A 26,018-nucleotide genomic window follows, 5' to 3' on the forward strand; every position below is an offset into this window, starting at 1 on the left:
TATTACTGAATCTTTACAAGAAAAGGAATTCACCAGTATTAAATAGAATGCTTTTTAAAATTTTTATAATTTTGTTAAAAAATCTGACATTTTGATTTTTTAAGGGTTCAGTGATAAGATACTTTTACATTCAAAAGGAGAGTGAGTATTATTTTGTCTGCGATTCTCTGATCAAACTACTAAGAGCAAGAGAAAATAATTGGTCATTTACTATAATTTTCTTAACTGTTTTGTCCAAAGTTGTAAAAATTCTAATATTTTTCAGAAACATTAGTTATTAGTTGTAATTTCTGATCTCTGCAACAGAGTGGTAGCAGAGTTTTTCATCCAGAAGACCACAGATTTGAATCCTGATTAGACTCACCATTTTTCATAAAAAAAAAAGATTTCTCTCATACTCCCACATACAGCCTTATTGGTAAATTAATCGCCTAAAAAAAAAAAAAAACTGTACATAAAGTTTTAAACATTCTGTAGTCATTACAATTTTATTCAATTCTTGAACACTCTGGCTTAGTAAAAAATGTTGTAATTGTAAACACTTCATTTTCATATGATATTCTGTCTAGTATTTGGAATGCAGTCTGATTAGGCAACTCACCAGAAACAATAATTTCTCAGTGAAGTAATTATATTAAAAGAATCTTGAAAAAGCATCCGCCAACAACAGTACTCAAATTTAATCAGTCAGTAAAAAGTTTGTGTATTGGCAAGTTTATTTTTTGATTTTTTTTTTTAACTGGTTTTGGTTATTTTAGATGTAAACATAAGTTAGTAGAGTATAATTTTAAAACTAATTTAATGAATTAATTTATCTGTAACTAAGTAAATTTAACATAAATTCAGTTAGAATTGATAATGTTAAAAGTTAAAAAATAAGTAAGCAAAAACAAACATCTGTTTTTGGGAACTAATACAAAAAATGTAAGTGAAGTGTATATTTTATAGACCACGTTTTAATAGATTTACATTTAAATTTCAAAATATCTTAATTTCTAAAAAAAATAAATTACAGTAAATATTAGGAGGAAAGTTTTGCGTTTGTATGTTTGTAGGACCAACACCTTTTGTGCTGAAATCTAAATTTATTTTAATTTTTCGAAGGGATTACCCTGTTCTGCATTTCATTTTTATTGGGCAGTTAGTATTATCTGAATGTAAATTCTTACTGTTGTCAATTAAACGCCTAAAATTCAATCAGAAGTAAAATCTAAATCAATACTTGAATTATTGTACCTTATTAATCCAAACAATTTGAATCACTTTCATTACTACTAAATTCATGTTAACTCAGTGGATTGTCGATTTACTTTAAATATCTATTATATATTTATTTAATGTAAAAACATAAAAAAACCTAATAAACTGCAAGCAAAACCATTAACATACACAAAGTAATGCATATACGATGGATATCGAAAATAAAGACCACTGGGAAATTTCTCTCCTTAAGGTTGGCAAACCGTGTCGTTCATGGCCACACTAGTAATGTACACACTGCATTTTTGTCTGTAAGTTGTCGCATCTTTGATTACGTGTGAGTTATTGCGTTATAAAATAAATAGGAAAATCGATGTTTACGCCGACTCATACTCGTACGCCGAGTCGTACGTTTTTTAAACCATCAAAACATTAAGCCGGCTGAAATTCATAAGCAGTTGGTTGCTGTAATAACAGAATTAACAGCTGCTGCTGAAATAACAGAATTAATGTGCACGGTGAACAACGTTCAGGGAAGTCCTAGATAATCACAGAGGGCTTGTTGAAACGCGTCGATGATGAAATCAGAAAAGATCATCGCTCAGCGATTTCCGACCTGGCCCTTCTTTTTCCTGATGTTTCAAGAGCTGTTATTGATCGCATAGTTCATGACCATTTTAGCTTCAGAAAGGTTGCTGCACGTTGGATGCCTCACGTCTTAACGGAACGTCACAAAAAAATTCTAATTGTAACTGCTTTGGAATTTTTGATGTGCTACAGAGAAAAAGGTGAGAGTTCCTTAATTCAATTGTTACCGGCGATAAAACATGGATTTCTTACTGACATGACAGAGAGAAAACGGCAGTCAAGTGAATGGCGTCATCCTCAATCACCAACCAGACCAACGAAGTTCACGCCACAGCCATTTGGACACAAACTGATGGCCACAATCTTTTGGGATTGGTTTGGCATACTGCTGATTGATATCATGCCACATGGAACGACTATAAATACGGAAGCCTACTGCGAAACTCTACGCAAGTTATGGCGCGCCATTCAAAATCGGCGATGTAGGCGGCTGACCGATGGCATTGTCCTGCTGCACGATATGCAAGTCCACATTTTGCGGGTCCGTCATTTGATCTACTGAGAACATTTGGGTGAGAAATTGACAACACGAACGGTATTATCAAATTTGGACTAGGCGCGGGGTTCGCGATTTCGATCGGTTAGTTTGAGGGAATCATGTTAGGTTGGATGTGAAGATGTCCGTTTGAGGCCTACGTGAAGGCGAAATTTGATTTGTATTTTACTGATGCAAATGTCTGCCGAGGCATTTACATTGGTGGCATCCTGACAGAGGCCTGGCTGATGACTGTGAGATGTAATCAGTTAGAGGGTCTAAAGACGACCTCCGGTAAAGCCCCTCAAGGCTTGGAACGGATGGGGTGGTGTGGTGACCGGTAACGTCATAAGGTGAATGTCTTCCTCCTACGGGGTTGGGATGGATGGGAAATTTACGATCAACCACCATGTAGTCCGGAATTAGCTCCTTCTGATTACCATTTGTTTGGGAAATGAAAGAATTTTTGTGCGGTAAGCAATTCGCGGGTCACGACGATGAATTTAAAAATGTTGTTAATCAGTGACTAAATGAACTGGCGGTAGAAGAATATGACGAGAGCGTATTGAAGCTGGTGTATTGGTACGATCAATGTCTTAGTTCATATGGCGGTTAGTTAGAGAAGTGTACAAGGTATGCAGTTTAAGAGAAATGAAAAATATTTATTAAGTTTTTAGAATAATTTTTTTTACAATGAAACGGTCTTTACTTTAGAGTTAACCTCTGTTTATGTATATATACGAGGGTAAATCAAATATAAATGGGATTTTTGTTCCTGAGGATCTATGGTTGGTAGGACTGGCCCGCGATTCTAGTATGTTTGGGTGGGGTCATTAAGAGTGAGAAGAGCCGGCCATTTCACACTCCCTACCAATTCATCAGTAATGCTCACAATTCATCAGGTGCACCACTTCACTGCGCAATGCATAAGTATAAAATTTCTTGTTCGTGAAGGAGTTCAAGCAACGGAAATTTTCCGGAGATTGATTGCACAGTTTGGGGATCAAACATTGTCAAGGACTCTTGAGTTTGCCTGGCATAAAAAGTTCAAAGAAGGACGAGAACCTGTGGAAAATCACGAACACCTTCGCCGTCCTCAGATCAGCATTACAAACGAAAACAATCGCACGGTTCGAAACATTCTTGAAGACGATCGACGGGTGAAAATATCCGAAATTGCAGAACAGATCGGTTTAAGTTATGGGAGTTGTCAAGCGATCATTACAAACAACCTACAGTTCCCTAAAGCGTGTGCAAGATGGGTGCCTCACCTTTTGACCGGAGATCAGAAGTTGAGACGTTTGGAGGTCTGTCAGAGGCTTACAGCAAGGTTTGAGAAAGAAGGTGATGCATTTTTGAGTCGGATGGTCGCCTGCGACGAAACATGGGTCCACGATTACACTTCCCAGTCGAAACAAGGCAGTATGAAGTGGCAGAGGAAAGGGGTGGCAGCCCCATTGAAAGCCAAGACTCGACTGTCAGCTGGCAAAGTTCTTTCAACCATTTTTTTCGACCGGCGAGGTGTTTTGCTCATGATTTTATGCATGAGTGATGCACAATCATCAATGCTGCTTACTACTACGAGCTGTTGAATGAGATGAGGGCTGCATAACGTTGCAAAAGACGAGACCAACTGATTCAAGAAGCCATCCTCCTCCACGGCAATGCCAGGCCCCATACTGCAGCTCTAACAGTCTCAAAACTAGAAGAAATGCACTGCACTCAACTTGGTCATCCTCCCTACAACCCTGACCTATCGCCCTGCGATTTTCATTTGTTTGGGCCGCTAGAAGAAGCTCTAGGAGGGCAACGATTTGAAGATGATGAGGGTGTGGAGGGATTCGTGACCAATTGGTTCCTGAAGCAACCAGTTTCATTCTATGATTATGCAATAAAAAACCTTTCTTCTTGCTGGGAAAAATGCATTCTAAAGCAGGAAACTAAGTAGAAAAATAAATTATATTTGCCTTTTATTTTTCAATAAATAAACTTTTTTTGAAAATAAAATTCCATTTATATTTGATTTACCCTTGTAAACTGTTTATACTTTTGTCTTTTATATATATATATATATATATATATATATCAATATTAGTATGTTCAATTGAGACTAAAAATAATGATTATATCTAGTAATTAATGTTCTTTGCAATTTCTAGCAGTAGACATATTACAAAAATGATGAAGGTTTTTTTTTATATTGGCATTTTGAACAATTGTGCCTATAGATAAATCAACAGTTGCTGTTGATTTCAATTAAAATTAAACAGAGTTAATTATGTACAACATATCTTTGTACAAAGTTTAAGAAATTAACAAAAGAAAGAAAGGAAAATGGAACTTCAATTTCTAGATTGTAGAAGGTTATTACATCATACTATAACATTGTTATTTTTCTGTGTTAGAAGAGATAAGGTAGAAATTTGTAGTCTTCTGCGAACTCTTATTTATTATGAATGTAGATACACTTTTCAATTCCCATGCATTTGTGGAATAATTTTTTTATTCTACATTGTAACTATTTTTTCCTGCATCAAAAAAAAAGAAAAAAGAAAATATTTCTTTCACACCCAGACAAAATATAATAGTGACATGGAAGACTAGTCTTGTCAAAACAAATCATCTAAAAAAGATTGGTCAAAAGATATAAAAACTGTAAACAAACACAAGATTACAAGGATGTAAAGGGTCAGATCTTGTCACTTACAAACACTAAAACTAACATTAAAAAGCACAAAAGCCATTCTTAACGAAATGTTTTCACAAAATATGAAAACTAAATTAAAATATTAAATCAATAATTAGGTTAAAAACATAAAAGAACTAACTTCTTATAATCTATTGCCTAGGTTTATCCTTAGGCAATCGTTTCTTTCTTCTTTTTTCTATCTTCCTGAACGCCTCGATGTTAAAATCCAGGGTGTCAGAGGCCTCAGAGATTGATTCTTCTGACCCTCTGCAGTAAATCACAGAGGATCTCCTGCTGCCAGCATCAGATGCTACTAGTTCTGATGGTGAGGTCAGCAATGCATCAGAGTCGAGACTCAATGCACTTGCCTCTATAGCTTGCAGGGCGGGTGAAGTGCTTGCTCTCATTTGAAGGCCTCCAAGGTTTTGGAGGTTCCATTGATGGTTGTTCAGTCATCTTTCTCCAGTAACTTTACTTTGGGCTTCTTAATTCCCTTTGTGGGGATTTTCTGTATTTCAGCTTTTATGTTGATACATTTTATTTAGATTTCTTTGGCGGTTTATCTTCTGTATCTTTTACCTTTTGATTAGTCAAAGGCTCATTCCTAGTTTGTGTTACAATCTTTGATTTGGAGATATTTTGTTTCTTTTGCATTGGTTTCACTAGAGGGTTGACTCTTCAATTTTTCATTAATGATATAATCGATCATATTAGACAGAGTTGGTGCCAGTTGCAAAACTACATCTTCTAGTTAAAAGGGAGTTGCAGGAGCTGCAACAACTTGTGCATAGAACACAGTCCTTGGTGTTCTGCAGATTACAATTTTTTAGCTTCATAATAGCTGACTTTTTGTACTGTCTTGACTTCTTGAATAGCTACTTCTTGCTTATATATTGGGCAATTTCGTGATCTTGCCAAATAGTGTCCATGACAATTGATAAAGAATGGATCATCAGAGTGTAAAAGATGATCAATCACACAAAGAAATTTGCTTCTTAGTACATCTTGCCATTGAGTGTCTGAATCTCTGACATCCAAAGCAATTCAATTGAGTTAGGATAAATGAATGAACATCCAGTCTATGTAATCCAGTCATTATTTACTCTGGACACTTCAGTCTGTTCAACGTTAACACAAGCGACATGGAGGGTGTAACTTCTCCGTTGCAACATGTAATTTCAAACACTCATGTTTAGCCTCTGACATGCTACTACTTGTTTATGAAGTTCCTCGATGATTTCTTCCTCCGTGCAGTTTAGTAAATCCCTGCACACAACCAGTTCTTTTAAGGTGTTTCACGAAAGGACTAATCTTTAAGAAGTCTCCTTCTTTTATTTCTATCACTAAATACTTTCGAATTGATTCAATGTTCTTCGGTTAAAACTTGGTTCTATCCTTTTCCCGAACTGTGCACCCTTCCTTATCGCTGAACTTGACAATGTTCCTCCTCTTCGCTTGCAAAGTTGGAGGATTTTTACACAGACCAGTTGCCATGGAAGTTCTAGAATTTGAAGTTTCAATAGCCTATAATCTCATCAGTCAATATTTCATAAGATGTGAGCAGAGAGATGGTTGGGCATGCCCTGGATCATTGATCTTGTCTGGGTTACCCTAGTCAGCTGCCTCCCACAAATTTAACCTGGGCCAGGGAATCAGGTACTACCTGACCCACAATACCGACATCCCAGGGCTCACATGTAATAGTAAGGGCTCCAACACTCTTACCCATAGGACAATCCCTGCCAAGAGCCAAAGTGACTGACTCACACTATGCAACGCAAGGCTTTGGCAGAACTAAGCTCCAATAGCCCAACCTCAACTCGGCTCCACAACTGAGAAGAGGGATTTTTTCCTGTTTAACCTCTTGGAATTACCATTCAGGTATTACTAAAGAGGATGAATGAGGATGATATGTATGAGTGCAAATGAAGTTTAGTCTTGTACAGTCTCAGTTCGACCATTGGTGAGGTGTATTATGGTTAATTGAAACCCAACCACCAAAGAAGACTGGTATCCACGATCTACTATTAAAATCGGCATAAAAGTAACTGCCTTTACTAGGACTTGAACGCTGGAACTTTTGATTGCCAAATCAGCTGATTTGGGAAGATGCATTCACCACTAGACCAACCCAGTGGATATGCGAAGAGGGATTAACACTCCCCATCTACACTTCTCCCAGTGTTGGCAAAACCAGATCATGGTCATGTCTCCTGCCACTACTGCAAACAGCAAGACCCAGAAGCACAACCGCAACCAGCTTGGGATCACCAATCTCATATTCCATAGGGAAATCCTGAGCATAACCATTGCCCCATTGGACGACATAAGTGAAGTTACTAAAGTACCTTCTAAGTTAAGTAGTATGTTTCTACTTAATTTTGTATAGCAATCATAAAATCTTGAATCTGTAAAACTGTTGGCTGTGCATTATGGTCTGCAAGATGCCACCTTATTGATACCATTGATTTATATCATAGTATGAATAACTGGAAACCAGTGCTTTCATTTATTATCTGTAAGATGCAGTAGAGTAAATAATAACCTATCTTGGACCTACATAGCGCTGTGTGTGGGTGATCTTCTGTAAATAGTTGCTTATCTTTTTAATTCAATTATAACTGATAAGAAATATATTCAGAGTTTACCATCATCCTTAATCTGAGATAAATTAAACCTATGTGTAGAATTCCAATTTTACTCTCAAAACTTCCAGTACAACATGTTCTTGAATTCCTTTTTAATTATATTGTCAGCAGTTTAAATGTACTTTTCTTATTTGAAAAGTTCAGCACTATTTAGATGTTCATAGCAAAATAATGTTTGTAAATTATTTGTATATATTAAGAATCAGCTACAAAATTTAATTTAAAAAGTAAAGTTTTTAGTAACGTTTGTTTATGAAGATTTAATTTCCAATATGTAATGTACAATTCTTTATGAGTTAGGTTGTACTGTTGAACTTAATTGAAGATTTTTGACTACAAGTCAAGGTGTTAGCAACACCAGTGGTATCAATTGCTTTGTATGTCATTTGGTCATGATGAGTGATTCTGACAAAATACTGTTAAAACTAGGGGTAAATATTTCCATTTCTTTGCTATGTTAGTATATCTGGTGTCTAATCATACGGTAGCATTTTGTTTGATTGATTCCTAATTGGTGGACACATTAAAAACATACTTTTATAGATCTGATCTTGATGGCATAGTTATAATGTTTTAATGTTTTATTTATTACTAATGTGTACATTGCAATTTGTTCAACTAGTGAACAATAAACCCCCATTGCTCAATGAGATGAGGGTGATATTCATGACATGTAAATGAGGTATAGTCTTGTATAGACTCCGGCCAACTCATTCCTGAGGTGTGTGGTTAAATGACTCCAACCACCAAAGTACATCAGTGTCCACTGTCTAGTAATCAAATCCTTATAAAAGTAACTAACTTTAACTAGCATTTGAACCTCAGAACCTTTGACTTCAAAAATCAGGTGTTAAACAAGTGATTTGTGATAACAAGTTTACCACTAGACCAACTTTTGCACTAATGGTGGTTTTAATGTTTTAGATGATTTTTATTTTTTAGTACATATTTTGAAGTTTTAAGTGAGCAAAACTTAACCGGAATGGTTACCATATTATTTAAAAAAATAAAAAATAACTATGATATAACAAATTATATAATGCAAGTTTTCATTACTTTATAATTTGTCTACTTGAATTAAAGCAGAAGTGACCATTTATGTTTTTCTTTTTAGTTAAAGGAAAAGAAAAAGACATTAGATGATATAAAAAAAGATATCCCTTTGGCTAGCAGTCAAGCTGGTTGCTGGTGTTCTGAACTAGGAATTGAACATGATTATGACTGTTTTGTAACATTAGAAAGGCTGATTCTAACTGATCAGATTAAAGATAACTTGAAACAGGTATGTATAAAATTTTTATTTTTGTGTATTTAGACTATGCTGCTATTTTTAAAATGTTACTACAACCATGAAAATATATTGTGTATTTTAATTTATAGTATTGAGATGTATAGGTATTATAAGAATTATATTCTAAGATTTGAGACATTAGACCAGAAAAGACAGAGTGATGACATTAATAAGGACTACTCAAATTAATTTTTTTAATATTTACATCTTTACATTGCCATTAAAACTACATTTTTACATTTCCTTAATTCCTAATAGTGTGTTAATATTTTTAATTTTTTTGTTTTCTTGTCATGGAAGAATGATCCTTTAGTGTTATCAGTTGTTAATATAAAAAGAAATACATATTAAAGTGACATAACATATTATGTTGGACATTGATCCAATAGTAGAACAGTTAGTTAAATATTTTATGTCTAGAGTTGAAAATAATTGTAAATATAAACAGATAAATTTCATCTATAGCTGTTTCAGCTCATTTTGTTTAGTTCTGACTTCAGTAATGCAGATTTTATTTATTTTACAAAGTTAAAATAATTGTTTGTTTCAAAGGCTATCCTAGCCATGATTTGCTCTGTAAACCCCCATTTAAAGTAATCCAATACATTTGATTCCAAAGTTATTTAATTTTCTGGGACAAAAACTGAGAAATATCGTTTGTAAAATCATGATTTTTTTATATGAACATTTACATCTCATTTAGTTAGATTTTTTTCTTAGTAGGTAATAAATTGTCTTAGAGGAACAGCAGTTTCTTCTTGATCAGAGGAATCAGAATTTTTAATATTTAAAGGATTTTACATTATATATTGCTTAGTTTATTTACTATTTTTATATAAAGGGATTTGTATATTATTTCTTGTAGCAATTTTGTATAGCAGTATTGCATCACAGTACTATGTAGCAGTGAGAAAACTCATTTTTTGAATTGCATTTTACATTTAAGTACCTCATTTTTAATTTACTACAATCCAAGATGTCAAGTGTAAATGATGTAATCCCACAAATGCAGCTTACATAATTCTGATGAAAAAACTTGAATGCCGATTTTGGGTGAGGCCATTCCTATAAACTAAAGAATGCTACAAATAGAAGTAACTTGTTAGAAAGGTCTTTGTGAAGATGATAACCCATTAACAAAGAAATTTTGAATTAATCTCTTCAAAACTCACTCCTGTGAATTACTTTATTTTTATCTTTCAAAACACACATACAAACCACCTTCAGTGCTTATCCTCATCTACTCTGATTCCATTTCTTTAGGCTCTGAAGCCCCTTTGAAACTCTCCTATCAATACCCTAATTATTTTCTACATAATATTCTAATTATCTACAAGTTAAAAGTAAGAAGTCACTTTCAACTTTTTCAAACCCCCACTTTTATGTTTTTTCTCAAAAGTCATATTTTTTATTATGATCTCACAGCACATGTATTTTATTTACCCAATGAATAATTTTATTAATTTAGTCATACTGCCTCTTCAATAGATAACAATTACTAGAGAAAATGATTTCATGTATTCTAGTTTATCCAGAGACGGTTGTTATGTAATTTGTCACATGAGTGTTTTTATTTGATCTACACTAATGCTGTGCAACTTATTTTTTTTATGACAACTATTGGATAGCAAATATTCTGCTATGTACTAAGATAAACTACCACAAAACATCTTTCCATATAGTACATTTACTAAATAGCTTAAATTGATCTTAAATCTCAATCATCACCTGACCCAATTACAGAAAAAATAATTTTTTTAATTTTCTTGCTTTATTGTCTATCAGACTGACTTAATCACAAGTCAAACAAGGCTCTTGCATTTGAAAACCATGCTCACATGGTTTTCATAATTCATGAAAACTATGATAAATTATGAATATAATACTTGTAAGACCACTTATTTGCAGTGTTATTACATCAAAAATATCACTACTGGATCACAACACTAAACAAATTTAATAAAAGAAAAAAGTTTTATTTATAAATAAATATATCTGATTGAAACAGTTTCAAATAGTTTCTGTTGTTTTTCATTGATGGCATTACATGTTGGATAATGCTCTCAAAACTATACATAAATAAACATGCAATGCAACATAATTATAAATTTCATTTGAAAATGTATTTTTACTGATGTATCATACCATTACTAAACTTGTTACATTTGTAATTAAGTGGACTTTTAACAGTTGAAGGTTAAATAAATATCTTATAGATTAAGTGCAATTATCTTCAATGACCCATAGTGCTGAAAATAGAATCACAATGTTATGTTACGCACAGGTAGAACTTAATAAAAATAATGAGCTGTTAATATATTGAACTGTATTATATAATTATGTAAATATAACAAGAGTAATAATGTAAATATATAATGCACTGCACAATTGGTATTCTACTTTGTCAAATAACTTTTATAATGCAGATATACAATTTATGTATTTATTTAAGAAGAGATTTTACATAGGTAACTCTTAAATTTATTTTCAGTCAGCTCTAATTACTTTACATGGAAAAAAATTTTTAAAAAGTTTTCAAAGGTTTTACGTTTTGATTTCATGATAATTTTTTATTCTGTGAATTGGTTCTGTAGGAAGCTGTTCTTTAAATCTTTATAAACTGGTCTAGAGCTAAATAATATACTTTAAAGAGGTGCTGCTAACTAATTTTTTACCTGCATGAATCTTGGGTGGGGGGCTTTTAAGTAGCATATTTTTGGAGTCTTATGGAATGGTGTATGCATTTTACTTTATTTTTGGTTTTATTAATTAATGAAACTAATTTTTAATAATTTTTTTTAATTTCATTAATTCTTCATTATTTTTTGCTTTATTGGTATACAACTACAAATAAAATATATACATAAAATAAACATACATATTTCTTACTGTTAAAATGTTCAGCAATAATAATAATAATATATTTAATATATATAATAATATTATTATTATTTACTGTTAAATTAAAATTTGTAACAATTTTTTTCCCTGGAAATTATTTCCCAAAATTGAATTTTATAATTTAGAACAGATTCAAATAATGAAAGTTACACTGTTAGTAGAAATTCAGTGCCATAATAATTTTTTTATCTTCTATTACAAATATAACTTTAGAGTAGATTAACATTTTTTTAAACTTGCAAATCTCAATTAAAATTTTTTGCATTGTAGTCCTAACAAATTTGTTTCACAACCTTTTATTTTTTCAGTTTCTGTGAAAACTAAGTTAAAAATTAAGTGTTGTCTTAAAATTATATTTTAACTACTGTCTTATTGCAAATAAAATAAGTCACTAGTTAACATAAGTACATTCTAGTTCATAACTAATACATTCACTTTCTTAATAGTAAATTAAACATAACTTCATTAAAATGCTGTGTAATTATATTCATAGTTAGGTTCTCTAAATTTTTAGAGTTAACTTTTTACTTTACAATGTTGTGCACCTGGAAATGATCTTATTAATATCAGACTATTAACAAATTTAATGTCATCTGCATACAATGCCATACAAGGAGTCCTAAACTTGATAAAGGATGTACAAGTTAAATCTATAATGCCAATTTTAAAATCAGTCCTATGAAGTTTAAAACCTAACGTAGTTTGATAAGTAGGTTTTTCTTTGACCTTTACATAATCAGTGGTGATCACATTCCAGATGGCAAACTGGAATGATCTAAGAGGGAGAGATTACAACAGAATCATTTAACCATACCTTAATATGTAGCAAAAAATATATAATAAAACCTGCAAATAATAAGACCCCCTCCACCCTTAATTAGTTAAATTACAATAACATATTTAGAATTGATATCAAGTTACAAAGAAGGTCAGGGATATTTTCTGTACATCCACTGTTGTCTTAACAGAAAAATATTTTTATTTATCACTTCAATATTTGTAGTAAAATTTTGCCAAAATATTAAAAAAGTAAGGCTGCTGTGTCCAGCAAAATAACCTATGTTCCCTGGCTCTAGAAAAGGTAGAAAGGTAGATCCTTTGTAGAGAGCCTTTAAATATTTACCAAACAATTTGTTTGGAATTAAGGACTTATTCTTTAGTAAAATGAAGCCAAAAGATTGCAATAGTTTCATAATCAGAAGATGTAACTCCAAATCCTTAATGCTTTTAAAAAAAAAAGTCTGAACAAACATATCTTGAGTAGGTAGTGCAACACTTACCCTACTTTGAACCACAAGGACATGCTGGCCTAACCGTTGTCTTTCAGACTCGTAAAATAGATTCTACATCCTATAATAAAAGTCCAAGTTTCCTCCTAGCCTTTGATGTGACCCTAGTTTTATAGTAATAAAAAATTGTACACTCCTGAATTATTAATATTTATTAATATCAGCAAATTAAAAACTAAAACAAAAAAATTTCAAAGTCAAAAACCCCCCAAAAATTGAAATTGTTTAATTGAAAATAATGTTAAAGAAAGTGTTTCAGATTAATTTTTTCTGAATATCATGTAAATTGAGTAGATTACATTGTGTAACAGTAAATGTTATGTATGTTGTTTTATGTAGTAAGAAATAAATAATTTTATACTAGATGCTGAGTCATTGAAAAAATTTGACATTGTAGTGTCAAAGCTGAGAGCTCATTTCAGCCAGTTTTTTATTTCAGGTGTTTAAGAAACCAACTAAATGGCAGACTATTGATGAGAAAGCAAAAAGTACTCTTTTGCAGGCCAAAAAGTGGTGTGGTTTACTAAGTGCTGCCAATAATCTTGAATGCATATCCTCATTACAGAATCTTGCTTTGTCTAGAAAAATCGATGATGAAGTAATAGAACATGTAAGAAATATTTTTCTGTTACTTGTTTATTAATTATTTATGTAATTTAATATGATTTCAGTACTTTTTTGAACAGAAATTATTCATGTGCATTTATTGAGTTAAAATTCTAGTTCAACATTCTAAGAAGCGTCACATTCAACTTCCTCTGTCGTAAATTTATTTACGACAAGTTAGAAGTTCCTTAAGCAGGTTCTTTCTTGTATTCTAATAGAACACACCTCTTTTTGTTGACATAAATTTGCCAAGAGTTAAATTTTCTAAAAAGTTATTGTCAGGTTTTTTGGCAGTTTTAACACAATATATTTACTTCAACCAAAAAAAGGCATCTTTTTGAAAGTTTTTAGGTTTTATTAAAAATTTGTCAGCTGTAAATAGAGATATGACTGAAACCCAACTTTTTAAACCCAAATATATGAGGGGCGGCTGAAATGTAATACACATTGGTAAGTAACTGGAGAACAAATGTTGCACTAAGTGGTAGCTGATTCTATCTTATAGTTTCATTCCCTGACTACTAACATTCTATAAGTTATTGAACCTTGCCTTCTCATTTTCTGTCATTCCCAATTGTTATAGAATTGAGTACGCCCAGCCTATCAATAATGCATCTAAAGTGTGTTTATGTGATAAGGAAGATGACACTTCCTTTGCAGTACTGTGGCAAGAGAACGTGGATGCATCATTATGAACCAGAAGAAAAATGGAAGAACATGCAATGCTGGTGTTATGGTTTGCCACTATAAAATAATTCAAAACACATCCCTCTGCAAAATAAAATCTCTTGACAGTATTCTAGGATTTAAAATATAAGTACATTAAGGACTACCTTGGAAGCACGGTTGACTCTAAATATTGTACAATACATAGAAACATAACAACTTGAGGAGACATATGTGTAGTGTTTAACAATCCGTGGGAAAAATGATTTTGCTGCAACAGTATAATGCTTGGCTGCACACTTTGCTTGCAACTGCTGAGTTTCTTGTGAAGTTGAAATTTGAACCTACTTCACACCCTCCATTCTCATCAGATTTGGTGCCCACCAATTTTCGCCTCTTTTTACAATTAAAGAAAGATACTTAGGATATTCATTTCACCATCGATGATGAACTGAAAGAGGCAGTGAGGTTGTAGATCAAGAAAAGACTGCCAAAATTCTTCATTGATGGAATGAAAAAACTGGTTCACGGTTTGGAGAAATGTGTACTTATAAATGGCGACTTTGTGAAAAAATAAACTTTTTTGTAACAAATATAATGTATACGTCTACCCCATATTTGTTTTATTTGATTATTTAATTTAATTCATGAGTTATTACAGTATGTGCATTACATTTCAGTCACTCCTCGTGCGTAAAATCACAATACTTGCTCTGCAGTTGGAACTCACCGAAATATTTACATTATTAAGCATTTATAGTTGAAATTTTTTAGCAACCATATTTTGAAAACAAAACATTTCTGCATCTATGTTTATATGAATTTTTTTATTTATTTAAGATCCTACTCCTGTAGGGAAAGACCTGCCTTGTGATGATCCCGGTCGCCACACCACACCTTCCACTCCTAGCCTTGATGGTCTTATCGGAGGTCATCTTTTAGACTGTCTAAATCTGATAACACATCACAATCATCAGTTTGGCCTCTATGAAGATCCTACTAATGCAAATGGCAGACATTTCCATCAATGTATTTACACAACCTACTATCACCTTTGTATGTCTTTTTCCAACCATGAACACCTGCCAACTATAACTTACAATCCTCAACTATCAAATTAAATTATTCATGGAAGGGCAATCCCTGCAGCTTTCTCTAACACCAAAGGTCTCATACAAAAACTCTTCCTATATCCAACATCAGTTAGACTATACATTCAAATCACACTCCAAAGATTTCACATTTACGCTCAGGTCATTAATTAATTGAGTCTTTAAACACCAAAAATAACATCCCGATACCAACAAAACAAGTGCTGATCACAAAAATGACAATTTTGCCTTAGAATTCAATTTACTCAAAGTCCTCTTGATTTACTTAAAAATCAAGATACAGATTCACAAATTTAAAGAGTCTCTTTTGAAAACATACCCCATCTCTCTCTGTTCTGGTCCGCTTTTGGAAGAGAGATTAATGCCTATACCCTCCTACACCGCAGCAAAGAGTTCTCCACACATCCATATCATCCTAACAGCGAATATCTCAGCTAACCAGGGCTTGAAGCCAAAACGCCTACCTTGAAGTAAGCACCCAGCAGGCCCCTAACCATCTGGGTTGCTATCTACCTATACATCTAAAACACCATCAGACCCCCTCAGCCATCCTCCGCAGGGCTAATAATCTAACGAAGCCAGCAACTATGTAACTATGTGATCTAGACAGATGGAGTGTACAGCATTATGACTTTGCATACAACCTTATGTAGAACACACATGGTTCTAAAATTAAGTCTCCAGCTGGAGTGAACTGCTCTCTGAACACCAAAGAAAGCAGAACAAGCCTTTTTGGCAGCATATTGAAAGTGCTTCTTGAATCCAAGATTCTTATCAAGGATAACACCTAGATATGTCTGCAGCAGGGCATGTACCTAATTTGATGACCTGCCATTGATACAAGAGGTTACCGTGTAACAGCAGCTGGTCTGCCCTTGAGCACATGTTTGTTTTCTTTTGGCTAAACACCATCTTATGTTGTAAACTCTACAAATGGAGTATCTTGCAAGCTTGGGTTACCCTGAATTCAATCTCATTTAACCAACAAAAGCCCATCATTCGCATACATAATGATACGGCATCCACTGGGTAACCTCAACCGCATCAAACAATTAAATTCAACAACCCAGAGCAGGAGGTCCTAAAATACTACCCTGTGGACAACCTTGAGGTAGCGTTTTTCCTGCTTCTGAGACACCATCTCGAAGAACGTCTTGATTGCTAAAATAACTATAATACACATTCAGCTCATTCGGTGTACAATCACACTTCTGTAGCTGAAACAGAACAGAGGATACCACAAATTATTAAAAGCCCTTGATATCTTCAGACGCACTAGAACAAACAGTGTTCATAACCTTAAGAATAGCATCTTCCATGTCCCTGCCTGAGTCAAAACCATACTGATCATCTATCAATAACTTTCTAGAATTCAATCAATTAGTAATACAAAGATGCAATACCTTCTCAAAAATTTTTCCAATAATTGGCAGGAGTATTAAAGGCCTATAAGAGGAGCTCACAGTGGGGTCCTTGTCACTACTTTTAAACAATAATTTTTAAACACCTTTTTTCCCCAGCAAACAGGGAAGTAGCCCGCAAAGAGCATCCTATTAAAAATTCTAGTTAAATTACCAACACAAATTTCAGCAGAACAAACAGGAGCTCCACCATGATTCCATTCAAAGTAGAGGCTTGAGGCTTTATTCCTACGAGAACTGCAATTACCTGGTGTACCTCTGCCTCTGTAATTTCCACAGATAAAACATGAGAGCAAAAAGCAGCAAATTCTTCTCAGACTTGCAGATTATACAAGGTTTGATTAATCACATCATCCAGCAATAAAACATTCAACAGAATATTTAAAATCTCAGCTTTATTAGAAACTACAACCTGCTGGGTCAAGAGAGCCAACAAAAGAACCCTGCTTATGCCCTAGGGCTGTGCACAACACCCCAAAGATCCTTATTTCCTTGCTCTGTAACAAAAAACACTAAGAGTGCCTTTTTGATGTCCTGACCAAATTAAAATATTCAGACCTCTGCTTTCGATAATCATTTACCAAAACCGCTCATTGTTTAGAATCATTCTCCCACTGCGCAGCTCTCCTGAGATGGTTCATGGATTGTTTCAACAGAGACAACTGTTTAGTACACCAAGGGGTAATTCTCTCTTGACCCGAACTACAGGAATTTCAATTCTCATTGGCACTGATGAAAGCCAAAGAACCTCTTTCTGCCAGGTCTTCCAATGGAATATCATTCAGACTTTGGTCTAAGACACAAAGTCCAGCAGAGAGAATATTAACAAATTTAGACTAGTCCGCCTACCAGTGCAGGAAGCATCTCTGATAAACAGGAACATAGCATCTATAAGCATATTGCAACTCCCTAACCAGCTCAAAGATAATTAGTCAATGATCATTAGGACAATCATCAACAACAGACCAAGCATCAACCCTACCAGAAATATTCCTACCAACATTAATATCTATTCATTCCAGCAAACCATCTCCTTCCATCTACCATTACACCATCTGTTGGTAACTCATCGAAAACATTAAAGACATCTAATTCATACTGAACAACAAAACCTTCAGTTAATTCATCTGTGACTCTACTATGCCAAAGAATCGACCTCGCATTTACATCAGCACCTAGCACTATAGGACAGTTACCAACAAGACTAAGAATTCTTTTCCACCTTTCTAAATGTTCCTCAGTGGGGTCGCTATATTGAAAATATGAACTAACACAGTAATCAAGTTTGACAGTAACATGATGAATATCAGAAACTATCCTCAGAATGTCACAATCCAATGTCCTTCTATACAGCACTGCGGACATATTATTACTTCAGGTGTAAAATTTCTGCCACTCCATAAAATCTGACCTGACAACTCTCCCTGTCCATATATTGATGTTGCAGAGAAATTATATCAAGGGATCTTCTTTTAACAACTTCACCAGTCTGAGAAATGTAAGCAGCTCGAGAATTTATCTGCAATTTACCATGCAATGAATTAACAATTTCATTCTACATACTTGAGACCCTTGTTACCATAATATGCACAGAGTGAAGCATATTGACAGAATTTAGCCTTATGACCAAATCTACAACACTTAAAATATCTCTAAACATCAGTGCATTCCTAGACTCTACAAGAAGAGAAATCTACAAACAACCTCAGCAATAAACTTGTTAAACAAAATAGGCCCAACTTTGAATATACTGTAATATCTTTAGCCATCATGTCTACCAGTTTTTAACAAAAACCAGCACTCAGATTTGAATGTTGCCTCATCCAAGTTAATGTTTTGCTCCTGTATGAGAGACACAATCTCCTCCTCGAACAGGCAATCATCTGTATCACAGACATTGACTCCAGCACATTTACGTTTCTGATCCACCTTGATGCCCAGCGTTTTAGTAAAGACAGACTCTGAAATGATTCTAGCTGTTTCTTTGTCTGCTATGACAACCAAACCTTTCCTAGTATCCTTTATATTGCTAATTTTCAAATTAGACCTCTTGCCCTGAAGGGCAGTCTGAAATTCCTCTCTAATCTGCTATGTTGTTTGGCAAGCAACCAAAGACATATGTTGATATCTGCTGTGTTATTTTACCATAAATGTGACAACTGTCTGCTGTGAGATATGGGCAGCTGGAGACCTGATTGCCCTCCTGTCAGTCTTCACACCTCTTAGCCTCTACTGGATCATTTATGCAAGTGCGAGCAATCACAAAAACACTGATTACGGCTCCCACTTTGAAAAAAGCACAAGCTAGACTAAGGTGAGCCCTACTTGGGTGAACCCTTTCTTATTACAGGATACTTAAAGCAAGCAAGCAAGGATACTTACAGGATGCTTATTACAAGACTCAACTCACAGTAACAACTTTGATCGGACGTATCAAAAGGACCAAAGCCTTCAGGTTTACCTCTTCTTGGAACTCTGTATATTCTTTGAAGTGATATAATTTTCATATTATATAACTGAAAAATATAATTTTAATTGGACATGCAGCCTATTATGGAACATCATAACTCAAAAATATTTTTTGATTGAACTTAACTTTACACTACAGCCACTGTTTAACTGTTAATTCACAATTTTTCATTCAATTGTTATTTTCATACAGTTGTACCACTTAAGTTATGCTATTTCCATTTTTAGTTGGGATAATTTATAAACATATAGTTATTTTAATGTTAAAGAAGTGTATTATTTACAACTAATTTTTTTTTCTTACTCAGTTCATGAATGAGCGAAAGAAGTGGGAAGATATTAATTCTGATAAAAAAGAAGAAATTTCAGAAAATGAATCTAAGTTATTGTGTGCATTGCTCCAAGCTGCTAACAACCTTGACTGTATAACAAGATTTCAGAAGCTTATCCTAACCAACCAAATTAATGCAGATATCATAAACAGGGTAATTTTAATGTTATTTTTCTCATCAAATATGTTTGTGTGTGTGTGTGTGTGTTATTTCTATTATAGTAATGTTAATACTCTAATTTTAATTGAGTTTGATAAAAAAAAATGTGGTTCAATGTCACCAAATCAATTTTTTTGTTGAAAATTAGTATTTTTACCAAATTTTAACTGCTGACTGTCAGAAACAAAATCCTTGGTCAGTTAGCATTCATTGCTTGATAGCAGTCTGCCTGATGGACAAAAAGACCAACTACATAGTGTAATTAAGCTAAAAGTGTAATTGTTCTGAAACATTAAAGTGTCAAGTAACCCACTGGCTTGGTCTAGTGGTGAATGTGTCTTCCCAAATCAGGTGATTTAGAAATCAAGAGTTTCAGCGTTCAAGTCCTAGTAAAGTCAGTTATTTTTACACAGATTTGAATGTTAGATTGTGGATACTGGTGGTGTTCTTTGGTGGTTGGGTTTCAATTAACCACACATCTCAGGAATGGTCGAACTGAGACTGTACAAGACTACACTTCATTTACACTCATACATATCATCCCCATTTATCCTCTGAAGTATTATCTGAAAGGTAATTACTGGAGGCTAAACAGGAAAAAGAAAGTAGTGTCAAGTAATGAAGACATTATGTGAAATTTCAACAGATACTATGGCTAAAATGTAATTATTTGAAATATGGGTGAAATAATGTAGAACAGTTTTTTCTTCATTTTTTTTACGAACATAGATATTATTTATAATAAAAAACTAGCCTATTAAGAACTCAGTAGAAAGAAGTTTAAATCACCAGTAATGTGTGAAAACTTCCAAAAATAAAAAAAAAAAAACAGATTAAAATTAAATTTGATTCACAATTTGCAATCTCTGGTGGACACAGAAGAACAATGGTTTCAGCTTTACTAAAGTTGTATCATGTCCTAATAAAATATTTAATTTTTATTTTATTATTATAACTTCATTCCAAACATGAAACACGATAATAGATTCATGTTTATATTTTATAAATGTTGTTTCTTTTTTAATGAATCAATATTTTCCAATAGAATTATTTGTCTACTGTAGGACTCATTTTTTGGCCAGATTCCTGTTTATTTTTAAAATTGGTACACCAATCTTGGCGATCTAATGAAAAATTTTAAAAACTTTTTCATGTGTGAAGTGATTTGTTTTAACTAATTAATTTTAAATTGTGCGCTCCAAGCAGCATATAATCTAAAATTTATTTGCTGCTGTTTTAAAAACTTATTTGCTGCTTAGACTGATAAAATTTAACTAGCTAGAGGAGCCAGAACAGTGTTCTAGGATTTCCATTTCAATTTGTAGTCTTTACATGAGAGTAATTTACATAATTTTGCATTAAACCAGTTTGGCTTCATACAGTTATAGTTACAAAAGTTTTAAATTTGCCTCACATTGAACTGGCACTGCTGGATCTGCTGAATAAATGAAACACATTATGATATCATTACGATATCAAGTGTTTTAAGTCATAGGGTGTACTTAACAAATGTATCTTAATTTTTAAGTTCATTAATTATCAGACAAGTTTAAGGATTGACTATGAAGTGCTTTATTATACACAATATAATTTTTTCAAAGAATGGCAAGGTATTAGTCTTAGAAGAGGAAGATTATTCAGTGATATATAATCTTTCTTTATGATGTGCCCAAGAAAATAAATACTTAAAAGATGAAGAAAAAACCCTGTTTGATTTTCATAAAATGGTAAAATACTGTGGTCTTTTAGATTTAGCGAAGATGTAAGTGAAGAAAATTTTTACTTGTGTGTGAATCTAATAATAAAGTCATTTTAGCACATCCTCAATCTTGCAGTACATCATTATGATACATTGCCTTCAACTTCGAACATAATGCCATATTTCTTAGATAATCATTTAACAATGTAGATGAAGAACAATGTGAATTTTCTAATGAAAACATCCAAAACAAGTGACTAAATTGTTGCAATAAAACAATGTAAAAAATATGATTGACAATATTCTCAGATTTAAATAGATTTCAATTTCTACAACTGAACACTAGGTTAAGTATTCTGAAAAGTTGTAGTTTTGAATGGTGAGAAAAAATTATTATAAAGTAAACAGTTGTAGGAAAACAAAATAAAAACAGGAAACCTTCTAATAAAGAAAATGTTTGACCATAAAAAAAACACACTTTATAAAAGATCATAGAACACTTTATTGAAATATTATTCTCATGAGTAAGATAATGCAAAATGTAATTTCATACTGCATAAAAGTTGTTAAGGAAAATATAATAAAGTTTTTGAGGATCCACAAATAAGGTTGCTAAAAATTAATTTACTTTTAGACTGATTAAGCTTCACATTGTTACTGCCAGGGTTGTGTTTTGTTCTGTTATAAATATCATTTTTACTGAATAAGAGTCTCACTTTTTAACTTTTAACTAACCAGTTTAATAAGTCATGGAGTGGCAGTAAAAGATTGTTGGAAAAATCATATATAGCTTAAGGAAAGATCATAAATTGAATAATATCATTAACACTCAGCCATTGTGCTAGTCAAATAAACTTAATTGTCACACCACTTTGAATGTCTGTGAAAAATAAGATGGCCTGAATTTTTATTTATGAAAATTAACAGAACCCCTCTTCATCTATTTAGATTCATGGACTTGTATTCTTCTATTATGTCTGAATATGGTAGATGTTGAGAGTAAGGAAAAAACAGAATTTTGAGTATAGAGAAGGTATAAAAATGATTGTTAAATTACTTCCAAAATAGGTGATAAATATTGTAGTTCAAGCATCTGCACTTTTAGTATTATAATTATTTGTAATAAACAAAATATGCTTCATCTTTGTCAATACAAAGATGATTTAAAAATAATTCTTTAAATCATTTGGGGTCCTCCCAAATTCATTTGTTTAGTAAACTTTTTTATTGTTATGTTCATAAATATTCATAACTTTTTTTTTGAATCTGAATAATTGTAATCCGTATGATAACAAAGACAATACTTTTTGGTTTTGGGAAGAGGGACTGATTCGTTTCCTAAAATTTTAGAAATAACCCCTAGTTGTTCTACAATATGAACCTGTTTATGTATCCATTTTATGCTGTTTTAAACCTTTGATTGTGCCAAAGGATAAAGTTGTAAAAATGAAATTTATCTTTTTTGTCCTTGTGTATTATGATTAATTAAAAATAAATTTATAATAGTTTTCTGTTTGTCGTTTAATAACATCATATCTTAATTTGTAAATTCTAACTTCTTATTATATGAAAGTTTTTCAGTTGCGTATGATCAAAGATTGTTGAAAAATTCACAACATTATTTTATAATTCTTAACAATTTTATAACAACACAAAACATATAAATATGCAAGATTACAGTTCTCAGGTGAATTAACCACCTACTTTTACTGTAAATATGTTTAGAGATTGCAAATAAATGTTTAAAATAAAATTTAAACAATTCTTCAGATTATCTACATTTTATATATAATTCCACCTTTTTATAATGTCAAGGACAGTTTATATTGGCAAATTTTTTAAATGTATTGTTTTATTTCCAGTTATAATAGTTGTAATAAGTTATGTAACTTACAAATCCTAATTTCTGAACAAAAATATCTTATAGTAGTTAAAATCAAATGGAGGTAATGATATTTATTTCAATATAACATTGTGCTTGCAACACAAGATATTATTACATTTGTAATGAAGTGAGATGTGAATGGCTCTTAGATTAAATGTTAAATCTATTTTTTATAAAGTATGTTTTAGTAGAACATAGTTTTCAGGATAATGTAAAAACATTCATAAATTTTGTTCTTATGGATTTATTTTTAAACAAATTCTGAGTAAAAATTACGTATTAAACTACTGTAGACCAGATTTTAAAGTAATAAATTGTGCTATATTTTTACACTAATAATTCTATTAATTCTTTATGGTGGTCAAAATAAAGCTTAGTTTAAAGTATCAAATCTTCAAATTCCCATTTCTAATTAATAATTAATTAGTGTTAATTTACTTAAAACATTTACATGAACACTTAATGAACAATATACCAAGATTATCTGGTACTACTAAATAAAATATTTCTAATGACAAAATTTTATTCACTGATTCTTATCATTTTGTTTTCTTTCAGTTTGCTGCTAAAAAGGCAGGGTGGCAAGAAATCAGTAAAAAAGCTGAAGAGACAAAAATTCAGGCAAATGATTGGTGCACTGTATTAGGTTCAGAAAACTCCCCTGATTGCAATTCACTTCTGCAAAAACTTCTTCTAAATAATGAGATTGATAAGGAGACAATGGAAAAGGTACCACTGAATCATTTAATTTAGTTCTAAGATTAATTATTGATGCATTATCATTGTTTAGTACAATAGCTTTGTTGAATTTGATTCTAAATACTTCAGGAAAGATGAAGATTTAAATATTATCTATTTTGAAGATGATCATTTTACCAGATAAGCTCAAAGCTTCTTGTGGTTGGGAATATGATATATATATATATAATATATATTTATAGCATGTGAAAGTTATCATAAGTCCAATCAGTAATCTAACCTAGAACCTTCTGGATGAAAAATAAAGATACTACCACTCTGCAATGGGTCAAAGCAATAATAATTTAAATTGTAAAAAAAAGTAACACATGTATTTTATGTAGTAACAGTATGCAAGATTTGTATGGTTACATGGGAAGCCCCATTACATAAGCTTTGTAATGTACATTAAAAATCTTGAAGCATACACATATAAAAGATTACAAAAAAACTTTAGAGGTAATTGACTGACTGTTCGATTTAATTAAAAAATAAATTAAGTTACATTATCGTGTATAGAAGCATTATCATGCATTATTGTGTACAAATTCTTTTAAATACAATAAGTTTGTGTTTATATTTCATCTCGATCACTAAATAAATATTTTTAACAATTCAAGATAAATTCCATCATAGCTGTAATAATCATATATAAAAAAAATCATATTTAAACTGATTAATTGAAATAAAACCACTTCTTTTTATTGTACCATCCTCAGATGAAGGTTGATGACTATCATGAGTAATTGTATCTTATTCACAGCTGCTCTGCATAATTGATTTCAGTACAATTATATTATTAATTGGTATATCAACTAACTTATAAAATTGCTTCTTAGATGTCATATTAGTCATCTAATAAAGATATCTGAGACATCTATTAAAGATATTTAAAGAGCGTACAAGTACATATTTTAATAAAAATTATTGAACATATTTTTTTTAAAAATATCTTCCTGATCATTCTGTAGAATTAGTTACAAATCTATTTTAAAAATTAAATCCTCCTTTTAGGATGACAGTTTTAAGTAATTAACTTAATTGTTACAATTCTTGTGTTCAGTCTATTAACCATTGTTCTTTAGAGCCAAAATTAAATAATTACTTTCCAGAACACTGTATATATATATATATAAACATTTAAAATAAATTTAGAACAAATATTTATTCAGTCAAGAATGAAAAAGTATTACAATAACTATTAATTTATCATTTCTTATCTTTGTATACCAACTTAAATAATTTTAATAAGAATGCCCCCATCAAGTTCTGCTTGCAGATCTATAAGGCTGAATTCACGTTTACACATATACCATTTTTCTAAAATTTCCAATTTTTTATTACTCTTTTCATTTCAATATTTAATTCTTCGACTATTTCCAAATTATTTTCTAAACTGGTTATATTATGATTATTATTTATCAAATGGTCAACAACATTTGAGAAACCCATCTTTCGATTGTTAAATGATCTAAAATGTTCATTAAATCTATCTTTAAATGATCTATTCATTTCACCAATACATACCTTTTTGCAATCGTTGCATTTAATGTTATAAATACTGGAAGAGTAATATTAATTATTTACTTCATTTTTATTAGATAATTTGGAAATAGTCGAAAAAGTATTTACTTTTTTGGCTATTTCCAAATTATCTTCTAAAAGATGATTCAATATTTATTGAATATGAAAATGGTAATAAAAAATTGGAAATTTTAGAAAAACTGTATACATATAACTATGTAAGTCACTGAGGCGGAGGTTTTCGCTGCAATCAAAGCCACAAGCCC

The 26,018-nt window shown here is 32.0% G+C and overlaps 1 protein-coding gene across 1 annotated transcript in view; it reads left to right on the forward strand.

Annotated features, from left to right (window-relative positions):
• LOC142334470 (uncharacterized) overlaps positions 1-26,018 on the forward strand; it is a 712,180-nt gene that overhangs the window by 317,553 nt on the left and 368,609 nt on the right. Inside the window, exons 53-56 of the mRNA XM_075382526.1 lie at positions 8,775-8,942; positions 13,581-13,751; positions 19,724-19,900; positions 24,049-24,219. Coding sequence (XP_075238641.1) covers positions 8,775-8,942; positions 13,581-13,751; positions 19,724-19,900; positions 24,049-24,219 — 687 coding nt within the window. The remainder of the gene's footprint in view (positions 1-8,774; positions 8,943-13,580; positions 13,752-19,723; positions 19,901-24,048; positions 24,220-26,018) is intronic.

Source organism: Lycorma delicatula, chromosome 1, assembly GCF_047948215.1.
Source record: "Lycorma delicatula isolate Av1 chromosome 1, ASM4794821v1, whole genome shotgun sequence".
NCBI lineage: Eukaryota > Metazoa > Arthropoda > Insecta > Hemiptera > Fulgoridae > Lycorma > Lycorma delicatula.